The sequence below is a fragment of the Onychomys torridus genome, chromosome 2 (assembly GCF_903995425.1).
Source record: "Onychomys torridus chromosome 2, mOncTor1.1, whole genome shotgun sequence".
NCBI classification, from domain to species: Eukaryota; Metazoa; Chordata; class Mammalia; order Rodentia; family Cricetidae; genus Onychomys; species Onychomys torridus.
In genome coordinates, this window is record NC_050444.1 from 15,942,371 (window position 1) to 15,959,937 (window position 17,567).

Here is a 17,567-nt window from a genome sequence, read left to right on the forward strand (position 1 = left end):
CTACATGAAACTATATTTAGTGTTGATATTTGTAGATTGTCAGGGTAAGAAATAGAATATAATCCCAAAGACACGAAAAGATAAATTCAACCTGAAAACATTTCAAGTGGCCTGAGAACTTGTCACTAAATGAATAATGGGTTTTATCGTTTACATTGCTAGCCATTGTGAGTGTGCGTTATCTGACTAAACATTGTGGAGATGGACTTGTATGGACCCTTGTTCTGTCGTCGTATGTGTTCACCCTATCCCCACCTGCTAACTCAGTTTTGCCCACATGCACAACAAACCTGTAACTTTGAATCATTAGTACAATAGCTGATGTATTGAAATAAAAAAATTTGAGGCATATTTATCTGGCTATTGATTTCACATTATCCCTTTTAAAAATAAAATCATTCCAAGCAAATACAGTTTCCTTTGCATTTAGATTTGTGGATTTCTGCAAACCCCTGAAGGCTGAACACTCATTACCATAATAAATATTAAATAAAGAAAATTCCTAGCCATATAATTTACCCAACAGGCATTGTTCTAAAGAGTTTACGGGCAAACCAGTTTTATTTGTCAGGTTGCATTAAGGCACATAATGAAAAAAGAATTAAGTCTGATTTGAACTGGTATTGGTCTAAACAAAGCTACGTGGAGCTGAGTACAATAAGCATCTTGTTTCTGTTTTCTTATTGTGAACAAAAATTGGTTAATGTGGCAGATTTGCTAAGAAACAAAGGGGGATGTTTGTAACCACCGAATGTAAGAAAAAAATTGAAAGCCCTAAAGTAAATAAGCCTTCAGGAATAGAACCCTAGAGTGTGGCTGGCTCCGTGGAGCACACTCATAGCATCAGCCTTAAACTTCATGTACTTATCATCTTCGAGGCACTGTAAGGAAGATCCTTCATTCTGGCCTTGAGGAAGAGATAGGCAAAGATGCAACTGAGGCTATGGGCTGTTATCTGCTCTGCAGTGCTATAGATGTATCAGAAACTCACTGGACTTCATCCTTAAGCAAGATACTGCTTAGCCATGGATATGGTCTACTTTGTAGGTAGTTACCACCATTGCATAGACTCTGACCAATGTTGGCCAACGGTCACATCCTTCAGAAAGGCAGCCTCAGGTCTCTGACACAAAGCCAAAATAATAAACTTATAAAAATATGGCATAGGTGTATATGAATTACTGCCTTTAGCAATGCCTGGTGAATTCATATTTTTGATCAATCTGAGATGTCACTTTGGCTTTCAGCTTTTATAGGTTCTACTCTTCAAAGGCTATGTAACATTTTGAGCTTCATTGTTTAGACTATTAGAAGAATCATGTGCTTTTGGGACACAGAACCTTAGGCTGCCTACTACTAAGTCATTGCCAAAATTGTTAAGAGTTGTGCAGTTCCCAGGTTCTAGCAGCTAGTGGTTATTTTTCTTGTGTGTCTTTACTGCTTAATTTGCGAAGTCTAGGAATTCCATTTTCTAGAGCTGGTTTGTGGCTGAGTGAGAGGATATGCAGTTTCAATCCGAGGCCACTATTATGTACGTAAACTGTTTTCTGTCCTCCAGGGTTTGAATTGAAGGAATGAATAAATAGTAAAAAGATTATAAATTATTGACAAATAAATCCGTTTTCTTTTCCTGGAAAGTGTTTAATGAGGTTCCTGTGGACAGAGAAGGCTACAGCAGATCCGTATATTATATATATATATATGGATATATATATATATCATAATACTCTAAGTTGTTTATTTTCTAAGGGTTGAAATGGTTGGTCTCAAATGAGACCTTCAGAATATATTGTAGAAGAAATGTTTGGCTCAAATCCAGCCCTCCTCCCATCCCTAAATAGAGATGTTTAGCCATACACACATTCTTAGAATTTTTAAATGGTGTTGAGGGACTGTGTGGAGGAGAATGTTCATCAAGGACTGATGTGCTAGAAGTTTGTTTGACTCATTCCCAGGATCACTTTTGAAATGTATCCACAGAATTAAGTCACTGAGGGGGAACAGAAAAATAATGCAATTAATCTATCACTAATTGAATTTTAGTTTTCTCAAGATATAACATAGAGACTGTTGTGAATATCTTCCGAATTTTAAACACTGAGAACATGCTGATCTCATCATGTTGTCTTCATTCTTTCAATAAAATGCAAGCTGATATCTTAAAGCACCCCTCCCCCCATCCTGATCCTTCTGCCTCTTTCTCTAAAATTCTGGGATTACAGGCATTTGCATCATTCCTGCCTTCAAGGACTTGGCAAAACATGATTTTTCATTTGGAAAAAAAAGGATGCTTATTTTTGTATCTTTGCTGTACTGAAAGCAAAAAGGGTGAAATGCTGTGGAATAATCCTTTTAAACACTGTGAAAACGTGATGTTCTCACTGTCAATAAAACACTGAGTGGCTGATGGCTGGGCAGGATTTTCAGGGCAGAGAGAACACTGAGAAGAAGGGTAGAGTCAGAGGAAACACCATGAGACACAGATGGGAATTATGTACATGAGGTAAATGAGCCTGGCAGCACATACATTAATAGAAATGGATTAATTTAGGTTATAAGAGCTAACTAAAAACAAACCTAAGCTATTGGCTGAGCATTTATAATTAATATTAAGTCTCTGTGTGGTTTATTTGTGGAGCAGCTGGTGGAACAGAGAAATCCACCTATATAATCTTTGTTTTGTTATTTTTTTTTTTCTTGACAGGGTTTCTCTGTGTAGTTTTGGAGCCTATCCTGGAACTCACTCTGTAGCCCAGGCTGGCCTTGAACTCACAGAAATTTGCCTGGCTCTGCCTCCCGAGTGCTGGGATTAAAGGCGTGCGCCACCACCGCCAATATATATATATATTGTTCCTCACTTGCTGTCCAGGAAAAACTCTAGATATTCAACTGCTAACAGCATTAGAAAAGTACTCTTCAAACTATTTTCTTTCTTTTTAAAGTATGACTCTTATGCATTTATGTATTGTTACCTTGTTTACTTGACAGGAAGGGTAGTAGGATGAGAACTGGCAGATTTAGTCACTGACACAGAATTCTTCTGGCATTTATAGCCAGCTTGCTGGCTGGCCCTGCTGTGTTCCCTGTGTATTTGGGTCTGTGGCGCTTCTTCCGCATGTACCTTCCCCTTGCAGAAGGTCGCTTTTATTACTCTTTTGGATCCTAACATTTTTATTTTCCTTAAATTACCTCCTCTTCACTTGCTTGGAAGTACTCTAAAATCTTTCTGCAGTTCACTGTGTATCTCTTTTGTTTTCAAGAATGTTAAAAAAAAAAAACTGTAGAAAAGGGCTTTTTTTCTTAAAGTTATCTAATGATAGGTTTAAGGCTAACATCAGGAGCTCTGAAGTCTGATGGCGTAAATTCCTTGTGGGCTTTTGGAAGAATATTAAAATGGTAGGGCAGAGATTCAGCAAGTGCCTCTGTGTAGATTTTGGTAGGAACTTCGCTCATTCCAGAAAGAAGTTTTTGACTGATTTAAGTGGGAGGAAAAATGAAGCTGGCCTTTTATAAATGACCAGCTGTTCAAAGGTTTCTTGAAATGACAGAGGTGTTCATACTTAAAAGTCTCTCATTTGGCAAGTGCTATGATGTAGCAGCACTGACTTACAGGGATTATCCTGGGCATCTGATCCAGGCCATACTGAAAGTGCAGACTCTGAGTAGACCTGGAATAGAATCCTTGGTTCCCTTTACACTGGTGAGGTCTGTTGGGTCGCAGATCTCACCATGTCCCAGTTTCCTCATCTGCAAAATAAAGACGGCACAAGTGTGCAGGTCGTAGCCAGTTCTACCAGATTGAATTAAGAGGCATAAAAGTGAAAGGGGGTGTCTGACTCATAGTAGATATTCTATAAATATTAATATTATGATAATCTTCAAAAGGATTTGAAAGAATAGTAGTAAATGACGTTGGTGGTTTTTTTTGGGGGGTGAGGGGGTTGACATCCAAGATTGTAACATGTTAGTGGATTCTTACTTTTTTCAGCTACAAAATATTTCTAAGCATGGTTTTTTATTGGCAGAGAAATTTAAAAAGGAATTTTGCCTTAAATATAATACTGTATTTAATTTATAACCCATGACTATAGGAAAATAGTTTTCCCTAAACCAAAGAAACGTTTTTCAATTTCTCTACTGCCAGAATATAAAAACCATAAACAAGTTCTTCAGAACTGAGCTGCATGTGAAATTTGATTTTTATATACTTGCATTGATTTTTTTTTTTTTGTAATCACATCATAAAGTTCATCTCATGGCCATACAGCCATGTCCATAATGCAAATGCCTGTCATGTTTTAAAAATCTACTTTATTTCATGATATTATAGAACACTACAAATTAAATATACCTGTCTTTGCAAAATAAGAAGATAGGTCTTTCTGGAACTTTGGGTGTGCTCATTGATAAGGATCAATATTGGAAAGCAGCGGCTAGTTTTGAGGCTGTGTGGGGACTTCTAAAAGACAGCTTTGAGATTTCTGAATTTATTACCCTTTAAAAAAGTGGCATTTGTGAGGATGAAATCACTTAACCTTTCCTTTCTTTTGATGATCTCTGTAATAGATATGATCATGATCGCAGCCTCATTCTGCCCACTACAGGATGAAGGCCATGCCTAGGTGCTGCCGAGCTTTGAGCATTGCTGTCCTGGGTCAGATGAGGTCACATTGGTTCTCCAAAGGCCCTCTGCTCATCCCTTCATGTATATTGATGGCGTCCCTTGCTGTATCTAGTATCCAATGGTCTCCATTCTGTCGTAAGTGTAGTGCATCTTCCATCTCCTTCGTACATCATCGACAGCTGCTTCTTGTTTTCTTTCATGTTTCCTCTAGAATTTTCCTGCACTCTGATGTGGCTCTTTCTCTTTATTAGGTGTATGTTATCTTCTAGAGGTTGCCACCTCCTCTTCCCTTTACTCCCAAGCTATTTGTAATCCAAACCAAGCAAACATAATGTAGAAGGACTTCTCTACTCATCTGTCAGTAACCACATTGTGTCTATGTTTTACATTTAAAATTCAATCTTGATAGATGCTCTTATCTGTATTTACTGGTGCATTTTAGAAGAACTATTCATTTTTATAGCAACTACCATTTTGAAGGTAGTCTACAAAAACAGTTAGTAGTTATAAATAAGCTTCCTTAGAAGGAGCTTTATAGTCTTAGAATGGTCTTCTCTAGATTAGCAAGCATGTTAAAACAATTAAGTCCTAGGAGAACTGTCTCATTTTCTCCTACTTATCAACTTCAGGATTTCCTTTTCTTTTTCCTTTCCTTTCCTTTTTTCCTTCTTTGTTTCTATCCTTCCTTCTTTCTTTCTTTTCTTTTCTTTTTTTTTTTTCTTGAGCTGAGGATCGAACCCAGGGCCTTGGGCCGCTCTACCACTGAGCTAAATCCCCAACCCTCTTTCTTTTCTTTTCTTTCTTTCTTTCCTTCCTTCCTTCCTTTTCTTTGCCTTCCTTCTTTCTTTCCCTTCCTTCCTTCCTTCCTTCCCTCCCTCCCTCCCTCCCTCCCTCCCTCCCTCCCTCCTTTCTTTCTTTCTTTCTTTCTTTCTTTCTTTCTTTCTTTCTTTCTTTCTTTCTTTCTTTGTCTCTTAAGCTCCTTTGTCATATATACCTTCTACAACTTAATCAGATGTTTCTACTTAGCCAGAAGATACATAACCTTGACATTACAACTACTTAATCAAAAGATAACATAAATGTATTATGTGGTTTCTGTGGTTTCTGTAGCCTATTAAATAATAGCTTTAATATTTAGCATGAAAACAAATAGATTCTGAAGAGTACCTTCTTGACTCTTCTGTTCTTCCCATGATTAGACTCAATGTTCAGTGAAATTACCATAACTCAGAGCTAGAAAAGATGCTGCATGCTTTCATGCATGGGTGTGTGTATTTGTTTTTTGTTTTGGCTACTGTGAAAATAGCTCTTTTAGAAATGAGGATTATGAAAACTTTTTCACATTTGGTGTCAATATTTCTTGGGTAGGAGTTGGGTCTCTTTGGATATCTCAGTGTGTCATTTAGAGAGATGTAGCCACAGTAAGACACAGCACAGCTTTCCAGTGTGGTGTAGCAAGATATCCGCTGGATAGCACATGGAAGGTGAAAGGTTGACTGAGTCTAAACATTGGTATTTGAGTGGAATTTAAGGCATAAATATTCACAAGGTTTAAGTAATATTTATGAAAATATTATTTGTGAAATTTAAGTATCTACTCCCAATGAGAAAGACAGTGAATTGATAACTGTAGGAATAATTTCAATCCAACACATAAAATAATATTCTTAGAGTTAAATATTTTGGGGGTGTAAACTTCTCCAGAGTTTTTGCTTTCTTTAGAATTGTATGCTATTTAGTTAAGTAGCAAGAGAAACAATCTCTACAGTTCTTTTTTCATCTTAGTTACTTAAAAGTAATAAATATATTTTCACTGGTGATGACAATAAAGATAACCAGTGATATCAATCCCTCCTTTTGTCTCAGAGTATGGCAGTATTGCCTCAGTTTACAAATGGGGCATCTCAAACCTAGAGAAGCCAACTGGCTTGATACCCCAGAGTGAGTAGCAGCCAAAACTCAGATTTTTTCCACTGAATTCTAGCAATATTTCTCTCTTTTTTGTGCTGCTTAGAATTGGTAATTAGTATCTTTTATGTCTGTATTTTGGATAACAGTATCACCTTTCCTGTTCTTTATAATAATGCTTGGTTATTTATCAAAAGATAGTTGTTAAACTACTGAACATTCTTTAACTTGCTGGATGAAACAAAACAAAAACAAAATGAACCCACTCCTTGGAACTTACAGGAATAGGAATTAGTTTTTATTTTTGGCTGTAGACTTCACAGAGCTGTTGCTAGCCAACTAATTATACTTAAGTGAGAGCGATTTACCTATGAAAAAGTCTGTATCATTTATTACATGTAAACTTGTTATCACTGTATGGCATCTGAATGTGAACTTAACTACATTCCATCTCCTATGGAAATAGTTATGGTAGTGTAGAAGGCAAATTTGAATAACTTAGTTAGCAATATCATCTATCCTTTGAGTCATATATACACCATATAGTTATTTCTAGCTTTCTTGAAGAACAAAAATAATTAATTAAAAAAATAGGTATTGTGGGGCAGTGGTGGTGCATGCCTTTAATCCCAGCACTTGGGAGGCAGAGGCAGGCGGATCTTTGTGAGTATGAGGTCAATCTGGACTACAGAGTGAGATCCAGGAAAGGCACAAAGCTACACAGAGAAACCCTGTCTTGAAAAACCAAAAAAAAAAAAAATTATTTACTTACTTTATAAAATAAGCATACCAATGAAAACTCACAGGTATAATACTTATTATATAATTTTATATTAATATTAATAATGCATATTATGTAATATCTTATTAAGTAGTTTTAAGATTTTAAGTAAACTTTAAAAAAGAAATCTTTTATTCTTGAATAAATACCTAAAAGAAATATCACAAAGACAGAACAGAGACTTCCCATATATCCTTCACCAAATTACCATACGATTTTAAAATTAACTAGGGAAAATGAGTGTTCTGGCTCACTGATGATCTATGTACCATGCAAAGATTTGCATATAATTAAAACATTCATATCTAATGACTTAGCTAGAGGACTTATCATTTATCTTCTTTTTAGTGTTCTGTACCTGCATAAACTATAGGAACTGGATGAAATGTTTCTTTCTTAAACACAACTGATATAATGATGTATTCTTTTAAAAAATCAGCTGCTATTTGATATTTCTTATATATATATATACACACACATACACAGTTTCAGCTGAAATTTATCATGCATTGATTATTATAGTTTATAAAAATTCAATTGATTATTCTCTTCCCCAATCATTCTGAAGTCTGTTGTTGGAGTTCTTGTCTCTAATTCCACCACTCAAGAGGAATAATTAGACTTTGAATACATAGGATTGCATTGAAAATCCATTATGGAAGACTTGTGTTGCATATTTATATTTTAGCCATGGAAAATCATGACAAAATTTATTTTCAAGGTGCATAAAAGTATTAAATGTTTGTGGCTTTTGTATGACTGTTATTTGAAAGGTAGCATTTCTGTTACAACTTTATTATTTTCTCAAAGTTTTATAAACTGAAAAGATGATAAACATAGCCTTTAAAATAGAGATTCATTTCTGATTCAGGACAAAACAATGGACCAAATTCTGTTTGATCAACTGAATGTAGAGAAATCTATTCTAATACTCCCTGGCTTCCGTATTTGTCAATTCATAACCCAATGTATAAGAAAGTTTTAATGCACAATGGGATGTTAAAGAAATAATTAAGTGTGAGCATTGGTTAGCCTTAGAGTAGGACTTACTATTTGTCTATTTTGATGGAATCAGAGCTCTGTATAAATTATGTTACCTTATGATTGATTTTTGTACTACAAATTTGACTTTTGAAAGGAAAGACACCAACTATAATCTCCTTTCACAACACAAAGTGTACCTGTAGAAATCATTACCATGAGAAAGTTCTGGGAAGCCTGTTCCCAGACATCTGACTGTGTGAAGTAAAGTTGCTTTGGATTTGAGTGTATGAAGCATTTGGACCAATGACCTTCTGCTTTCCTTGGGCTCTGATGACTAGCCTTGCTATTTTTGTACATTTTCTTGAAGTAAAACATTCAACCTTTTAAAATTGCATTTTTGTAATGAAGCCAAGAGGAGGAGTTGCTTGCTTGGCTCTGCATAAGGACGTGGCAATACTGATGGTTGGTACTCACCCTTCTCTCCACCCTCTCCCATCATTTTCATAGATGCACATCGGGAATTCCTTCACAGGCCTGCATCTGGATACGTGCCAGAGGAGATCTGGAAGAAAGCTGGTAAGAATTGTTTAAAAACACGAGTTTAGTGTTCTGGCAGCTGTGTGCAGTTGTTAATGCTGTGATGTGAGGAATGACAAGGAAGGGCTTCGCTGCAAACAACAACAATAGCAAAAGCAAAGCAAAACAGAGCGAAAACCACAAAACAAAACAAACTAAAAGGAAAAAAATCCTCATTAATATTCTTAAACCAGGCCTGATTAAAACATGAAATAGTTTTTATTTTCATAGCATCTGCTAGTGCCATTCTAATTGAAAGCCTGGCAGTATTTCCCTTATAACCCCCCCCCCCCCCCCACACACACACACACTTTTTGTAGCATCTGTAATGGCTTCAGAGTGAAATTTTGGCACAGGAGGTCTTAGCTTGCTTAGCTTCTTTGATGAGGAAAGAAATCCAATGTTTTAGGAATGAAATTACATACATCAGCATTTTTCTCTGCATTCTTAGATTAGACCAAATCTAGTGAACTTGTTAAGGAACTTCGGAAGGATTATTATTTTTGGTTACAGTCTAGTTTTAAAATCATTCTTCTGTGGTGTTTAATATTAAATCATCAGAGCTAAGTTAGTTTTTAAGCTGAACAACAGGGTGGCTGGTCCTTTTATTTCTGCACACACCTTTCATTGGCTCCTGTTACTACCTGTGACTTCTGTGGTACATTTGAAGCTTCCTGTGATCATTTGTCTTGGTAGTGGGCTTACAGCTCAGAGCTGGCAGACTCTCTGTGAAGTGCCAGCTAAGCATGGCACCTGTCAAACACTGAACTTAGGAGTTTGTAAAAGAAAAGCCTAGGGTTGGGGATTTAGCTCAGTAGTAGAGGGCTTGCCTAGCACGCGCAAGGCCCAGGGTTCGATCCTCAGCTCCACCAAAAATAAAAAAAAATTAAAAAAAAGATAAGCCTGGCCATAGCTGAGGATGACACAAAGGGCAGTGATGGCTTGTCTCTGAGCTGCTGACATTCCAACTGTTAAGTTTTGAGTTACAAAAGTGAGAAGAGCTGGGGCTAGTTCCAGTCCCCCATCACACAGGCACAAAGCTGGCCATGCTAAGTCTCTGTTGTTATTATTACTACTTTCCTGCACATGTTTTCTGTTTAGGTTTTGATTGAATTTGGTTACGTGTAATCCTTTACCACTTGCTAAATATTTGCTCACTTGTGATTGTCTAAGAAGCACTACATTTTGTAAGAGTGATAACAACTTTCCCAAATCTGATAGAATTTTAAATTTCATAGCTGAGATTAAGAGCTAGGAGGCTCTCTTACATGTCCTGTCTACAAAGCAGTTAGATCCTCTGGCGGAATTGCTGTAATTTGAATATGGCTCACCTATTTCCTATATTGTACCCAGTTGTGCTAATGGTCTCAGGATTCCCCCAAGTTGTTACTAACTGCCAAGTGCTATCCAACCCCAAGAAGTTGCCACATCTTCCCATCCTGTTCCTTTTTACTTGTAAATCCTCATTAAGCTGTCCGGGCCTGCTAGTCCAATAAGAAGTACAGAGAACTGTCATTTTGGACAATAAGGTTGAGTTTCTATGTTAGGGAAAAATGTCTTTCTCAGTTCCACTTAGTTACCTGTATTTAAGTTAAATTCTTGGGTAGTACCTACAGGAAATTGACTGTGAGGTCTTGTGTAATCCAAATTTCTTCTGCGCTGGTATTTGCTCATCTTTGTTGGGCTGCTGGTAAGCAAGAGCAGATTTTCCTGAATACACCACTTTTTCTAGAAAGCCAACATGAATAGCGAAGCATAAAGGAAGTCCTCCTGTGAGCAGCAAGCAATTTCCAGCCTATTCGGCAGTGTGCTTTGTATTTTCCACTTAATCAAAGTTGTGTTTTTTCTTCCCCTTCAGTTTTCTGATTTGATATATGGGAGGCTGTTGAATCAGCCATTCCTGTTTCTTCAATCAGTTTTGTGTATGTCTGAACCCAGTCTTGCTATAGTTTAGGTTCATGGGGCTTGAGAAAAACAGTTTTGTTTCTGTTGTGTCCATGCACTGCTGAAGAGAGTGTGTGTATTGGGATTATTTTTAGATATATCTTCCATCTCTGTTCTGTCTTCACTCTAAGACATGGATGGTTGTGGTGCAGATGACCTTTGTACTCTTCCCACTGTGGTACCGCTCACCACTTAAGAACAGTTTGGACTCATTTTCTATAGATGAATGTGAAAATGTAAGATGTAGATGACAGCTTTACCCCTTAGCTCCATGAGGTGCTTGTAATATTTTTCGGACAGACTTCTTAAAAAGCAGGTGTAGAGTTCCCCAGTGAGTGACAAAATGTCCAGTAAATGAGAACACCAAAGGTAAAATGGGCCATCTACACTCAGCTTCTTACACTTTGAAAGGACTCTAAAGTATAACTCTGTAAGCAGAAAAACAAAAGCCAGACCCAGGCATAATAGTTCACACCTGTAATCCCAACAATTGGAAAACCATGTCAGGGAAATGCAAGACTGAGTCACCATATGCTGCAGGGTGAGAACCTGTCTCACAAAACCAAACCAAAAGCAGCAGCAACAACACAAGCCCTGAGCCAATAAGCAAACCTGTCTACCTTTTTTTTTTTTTTTTAAGAGAAACTTGTATGCCTTTGCCACTTAAGTACTACTTATTATTTTCCTGGCAAACAATCACTAAGTAGAGTTTAATCTATTTGAAAAATACTGATCGGACACAACTCTAATCTTTTCTGTAATACACTCACTGATTGTCCTCACCGGAAATTACAACTGTAAAAGTAATTACTTTTAATTGTGGTTTCCAGTTTTTATGTCATTTTAGTTTGAAATGATTTTGAATTTGCAGAAAAATTAAAAAAAATAGTAGTCACAATTCCTTACTGCTTTTCTCCACTCCTCACTTGACCACGTTTGTATAGACTGGCCTTGTTCTCTCTCCCACTTCTTGTCCTTGTGTCTGTTTTTCTTTTCCTCTGGACACACACACACACACACACACACACACACACACACACACACCACACACATACACACACACACAGGAGATCTATGTAAATTCTGTATATCACTCCAATGAGAGTTTAACAACATTTTAATTCACATTTTTAAGGATTACAAATCCTAACAAACACTGAAGGCTGCATCCACTTTCTCTAAAAGTAGTATTTTTAAAAGCAAGAGTAAAGATAACACATACACTCAAAAGTTACAAAAGATCCTTATAAAACTGGAGGAGAAAAAAATCAAACATAAAAGTAGTTTTAAAATTGTGACTGAATGTTTTCTTCAGTATATTTCTTTTAAAAGGATCAGAGAATGTTTGCAGTTGGTAATAAATATTCAAGCACCTTGCAAATGTCCTACCAATTCTCTTTGCTGATCTGTATATGCCTGTGGGATTAGAATAGGAATGCATAATTTAAATATAAATTGCCTTATTTGCATATACAATTAGTCAAGCTACAGCTTTGATCCTAAGCAAAAATTATTGTCCTGTATTACCACTTAGATAGAATTTTAATTCACCTTGAATATTCAAACCAAATTAGACCCTGGCTATCTAGTTAGAAGGGCAGTACTTCCCTGGCACCTTGAGTCATTTATGATAGGGTAATAAAGGCAGCTTTTCCCTCATGGTGAAGAAGGTAAAGTGAACTGTGGGCAATGTCCCTGATTCTATTCAGATTTTAAGTGCATACCTTGCAGGAACTAGCAGGTGCTTAACATGGCTTAGTTAATATTTTTAATCTGGATCTTTTTTTATAGTATAGTGTGTGAAACTTAGCCAGACATCAATTGCAAAGGCAGTCCTTAGGAATGATGGCACTACGGGACAGGCTGAGAAGGACAGGACAGTGGATCACAGGAGGGCCTTCTGATGCCCCGTAAGACATGCACTACAGAATCAACCTCAGGAATCGAAGTCCCCTCAGAGGACTTGCATCCCTTACACTTTCAATCTACAGTAGAACATTTTTATTAGGAATCTATGTTTTTAATTAAACAGAACATTTAATTAAGGTGCTTTTTAAGTGGGTGAAACAATTAAGTGCAAACACTTGAATGAAACATGTCATAATTAGTTTTAATAGAGTGTTAATTGGTAGTAGGTTTGCCAAGTTAATAATTACTGCTTATTCAATTTTCAATTAATCATTGTCATTTTGCTTTGAATAAAAATGAAAATTAGATAAACTAATTCAGGAGGAGGATATTTTCCCTTGTTAATTAGAACAGTTAATTTTTAAAGGTGGGAAGTACTTGTTTTAGTTGCCAATATTCTGTTGTACAGTAGTTCAGTCTTTGCACCTCGACTGCAGCCACACTGCAGAGCTAATTGGCCACATTGTACGTAGGTCTGCTGTCAGGCCCCACTCCGTGGCTTGGGTTGTGATCTGGTTTTGGTTGTCCAGTGCGACAGTTGGTTGTACCAAACTACTCTATGTGTTTGAAGTAGACAGAGAAGAGCTTACAGCTTAGAAATGGCAAGGTTCTTTTTCAAAGTCTCTATCATTTTCCCTGTAGAAGCATGTGTCTGTGTTATTCAGAAAATGACAAGAAAAAAAGGAAAACTGCACCATCTGTTTCATTATTTCTTTTATTTCAAGGCCCTTACCCTGTAGCCCAGGCTGGCCTTGAAGTTCTGAATGATCATTACAAGCATTCACTATGATGTCAGGCTAGAAAATTAGGTTCCTTGTGAGTGAATGATCTTTAAGTTTCTTGTGGATATTTTTGCTCCTTAGCAGGCTCCAGAATCATTTCTGGAGGCACTACTGTAGGAGAAAAGTTAAATAAAAACATTAAATAACTAAAAAGTAAAATAATAAAAGCATTACTATACCAAAGAAAAATTCTCACTTTTGATTTCCTAAGTGAATTTAAACATTTGGACTGTGCTTTAGATAGGCAGAATTGTCCAGTCATTTGCATGAGAGCTGAGTTTGTTCCATGAAATTCTGTTAAGAAGGGATCGATGTCTCTAGTGCTGAGCTAACCAAGAGATGTTCTGTCCTCTGCTCCGGCCTTATATCAAAGAGGAGGCTGTGAACGAGGTGAAGCGACAGGCAATGACTGAGCTGCAGAAGGCCGTGTCTGAGGCAGAGAGGAAAGCCCATGACATGATCACCACAGAGCGAGCCAAGATGGAACGCACGGTGGCTGAGGCCAAGCGACAGGCAGCAGAGGATGCCCTGGCAGTTATCAACCAGCAGGAAGACTCCAGTGAGGTAAGGCCTTTGGGGGAGCTTCCTTGCAAAGAAGAGCTAGAGCATTTGGTTTGGGTTCTGGAAGTTCACAACTGCCATTGGAGAATGGACTTGGGATAAATCACTGGGAAAACTTAGAACAGTATGGGCAAACTCCAGGTCTTGGTGGACTGTCCTAGGGCTGATGTAGGCTTGTTTATTCATTAACCATTTGGAAGAAAAGTTCTCTGACCAAGGTGTTGTGTTGTATTTGGTAAATGAAACACTGAGAAAGTTTTCTTTTGATCTGTGTGTATGGTGTGTGTGTGTGTGTGTGTGTGTGTGTGTGTGACTGTGGGTATGTATGTGCTGCGGCAAACGCACCACACTCAGAAGATAACCTTAGCTGTCAGTCTCTATCTTTCCCCTTGTTTCTAATTTGACTCTGCACATATTTTAGACTGTGAAGCTCTGGGGATTCTCCCGTTCCCATACCCTATCTGCACAGTGGAGGGCTGTGATTACAGATGTGCGCACTGCCTTGGATGGCTTCTGAGGTTTGAGCTCAAGTCCTTACTTGTAGGGAAAGTCCTTTGCCCAATGAGCCATCTCCCCAGCTCCTCATGTGAAATTCATACGTTCTCCAAAGTCATATTTAAAATTGCTTTAATAATGAATCCTAAAGTCCAATGCTAAAGTAATGTTTGCATGACTTAAATATTTCTAAAAGATCTTATGTATGTTTTCATGTTATCTATCACTAAGCACTGTGGCAGCAATGTAACATTGCTATCTGGGTAATAACTTTAAATATTATTCTAGTATAATGATTTCTACACATCCACACCTACACACATGAACTCACTCAGGGCCTAAAGATCCAAGGACCTAGCAAGTGACAGAATGCTTTAAAACATATAGCCCATAGGATCTCAACAGCATAGAATTGTTCCATGTTAATTAATATAGCACACAATCTTCAACTCCAAATTAAGCCCAGATAAAAGACTGCAATTAGCTTGTCTCACAAAGCTGAACCTGCAAAGGCATGGCTTGATAAATCAATGGTCTACTACAATACGTATCTATAATTTGTGAGGGAGAGTAAGAATTTAATTTGTAGCAGGCTTTTCTGCAGATGAAAGACCCTGCGGGAATCACTCAATGCCCACAGTTTCTATTTAATGTGTAGCAGATGAATAACAAGGGGACAAAAGGAATTGATTTTCAACATTTGGAAGTTTCTCAGGAAGAGAGGGACAAAGGGAAGTTTATCTTCCTTTTAATGGCTGACTTTTCCATTGTTGTATTAAACCAGACAGAAATTCAATTTTACTGGCATCATGCCATTAAGATTTATAAGAACTTTTTTTTAATGTTGTTGGTTTTTTTTTTGTTAAGTTTATTAGTGTCTACTGAAGAGAACTTGTACAAGTTAGTGATATTATGAGAACACTTATCATCCTGCATACATTTTTATTTTCACATGAACATTTTAGGCCTGATGGTATATTTAGAGTATTTGTAGCGAGCTGACTTCTAAAGACAAATGCTGCCTAGGAAGGAAATAAGTCAATATGCTTACATCTAGGACATGGCATGCTAGATTCCTTCAGTTTCTGTACACTTAGTGTCTGTACTATAAAACCAAGTTAAAAAAAAATAGTATTGATAGTGACTGTGGTTTTGACATTATAAAACATGGTATATTAAACAGACCTCGAGTCCAGGTCTCCAGTGCTTCCATGGACTCCTCCCAGACAACCCAAAGGGCTCTGGTTTCCTCAGGCTAGGACAGGCCTATTCTGGCTCTCATGTTGATTGGCCCATTAGGTGGGGGATCTGCCAGAAATGTGAGGCACAGCTGATTCAATACATAGATTCCTTACAACTCATAATTCTCACCTATTTTTGATGCTTTGGAATTTTCTGGAACACTAACCATTTGACCACAAATAAGATTCACATAGCATTGAGTTTTAGGTAATTTATGATTTTTTAAAAAAAAAAATAAAAGTAAGTCTGGTTATGATAGAAACTGGTTGAAAAATATATGCATTATCATTAAATTTAACAGCTATTGATTTTTAAATATCACATATTAATAGGCCTTCTTTGTGTGACTATGAAAGGAAGTAACACACACACCCTAACTCTACCCATTTATTTATTTATTCTTATAATGAATTATTGATCTTTTATTATATGTCATGGATCGTGCTGGCCTCATGGGTACCTCAATCTTTGCTTCATGTTGACTGCACTTCATCAAGAGAGTTAAGTAATTGAATCCAATTACAGGAGTCTTGGGAAACCTCAAAGGTGAAGGCTTCTGGTATAGAAGGATAATCAGGAACTGGGTATTTTGACCCTTGTGGCTGCTGCTCTTTCCTTACAGCGAGGTGGTGGGGACAGTTTGTGGAGGCTGGCATGGCTGGTGAGTGTTTTAGACACTCACACTGAGATGAGCAAGAGATTCCAGGACACTAAAAAAAGAGGGGCTTTCTCTGTTTGGGGGTCAAGATGAGGAAGACAGTTGTAGTGGTGTCAGGGGGTGGGAGTGAGGGGTAAATTTAGATATGTTGGCTGGATACTCATGAGATTAATTGTCCCATGATGGGGTTTTGGATATCAAAAGACCAGATCTGAACTACATTTAAAAACTTGCTGAAGGGCTAAGTGAGTAGAGCTCTTACCTATGGGCCATGCTGCCCTGGTTCCATCCCTAGCACCTCATCAGATCCAGCATGATGGTGTTTGCAGCAGTGTCCATATTCTAGAATTAGAGGCAGGAAGTTTAGAAGTTCAAGGTCATCCTCCACTCAGTGATAGTAAATTTGAAGGCAGTATGAGCCACGTGATACTATACTTCAAAAACAATAACAACAAAGAAAAACAAAACAAAAATACTTACTAGATTTGATCTGTCCATGGTGTTTGGGGAAACTACAGAAAAGGTAAGCTATACTTGGATATTTTATGCTGTGCATATAAAAAATATTAATTGTATTTAAAAGCTTAAGACAATTGTTAAATCTAACTAGATAGACACATCTTTAGACTGGAAACAATAAGCAGAATGGAAATTTATGAGGTTCATCTTGTTCAGTATGAAAGTCAGGATTCTCCACCATTGAGTAGGGTGTTGGGTAAGTATATGGATGCCTAGTGTAGAGCTGCCATTTTCTGGTATTTTTAGAGTACCCCACACTACTTTCAAATGTGCCTGTTTAGATGACAAATTACATTGTCACCACACTTAAACACCATGATCAGCTGAGTGCATAATCATCTGCTTTTGCAACTAGAAAAATCTAAGAGTAGAACCCAAAAGTCTTTTTTTTTAAAACATGACAAAAAATATAACATAAAACAAAAATCATCACATAGAGGCTAGACAAGGCAACCCAACAGAAGGAAAAGAGCCCCAAGAGCAGGCACAAGAATTAGAGACCCATTCGTTCACACAACTCAGGAGTCCCATAAAAATACTGAACTGAAAGCTATACTATATATGCAGAGGACCTGGTGCAGACCC

The 17,567-nt window shown here is 37.3% G+C and overlaps 1 protein-coding gene across 8 annotated transcripts in view; it reads left to right on the forward strand.

Annotated features, from left to right (window-relative positions):
• The window catches only part of Runx1t1 (RUNX1 partner transcriptional co-repressor 1), a 150,644-nt gene that overhangs the window by 121,168 nt on the left and 11,909 nt on the right, over positions 1-17,567 (forward strand). For all 8 annotated transcript variants that reach the window (XM_036178166.1, XM_036178172.1, XM_036178169.1 and 5 more), the window contains 2 exons: positions 8,805-8,873; positions 13,881-14,071. In XM_036178166.1, coding sequence (XP_036034059.1) covers positions 8,805-8,873; positions 13,881-14,071 — 260 coding nt within the window. The remainder of the gene's footprint in view (positions 1-8,804; positions 8,874-13,880; positions 14,072-17,567) is intronic.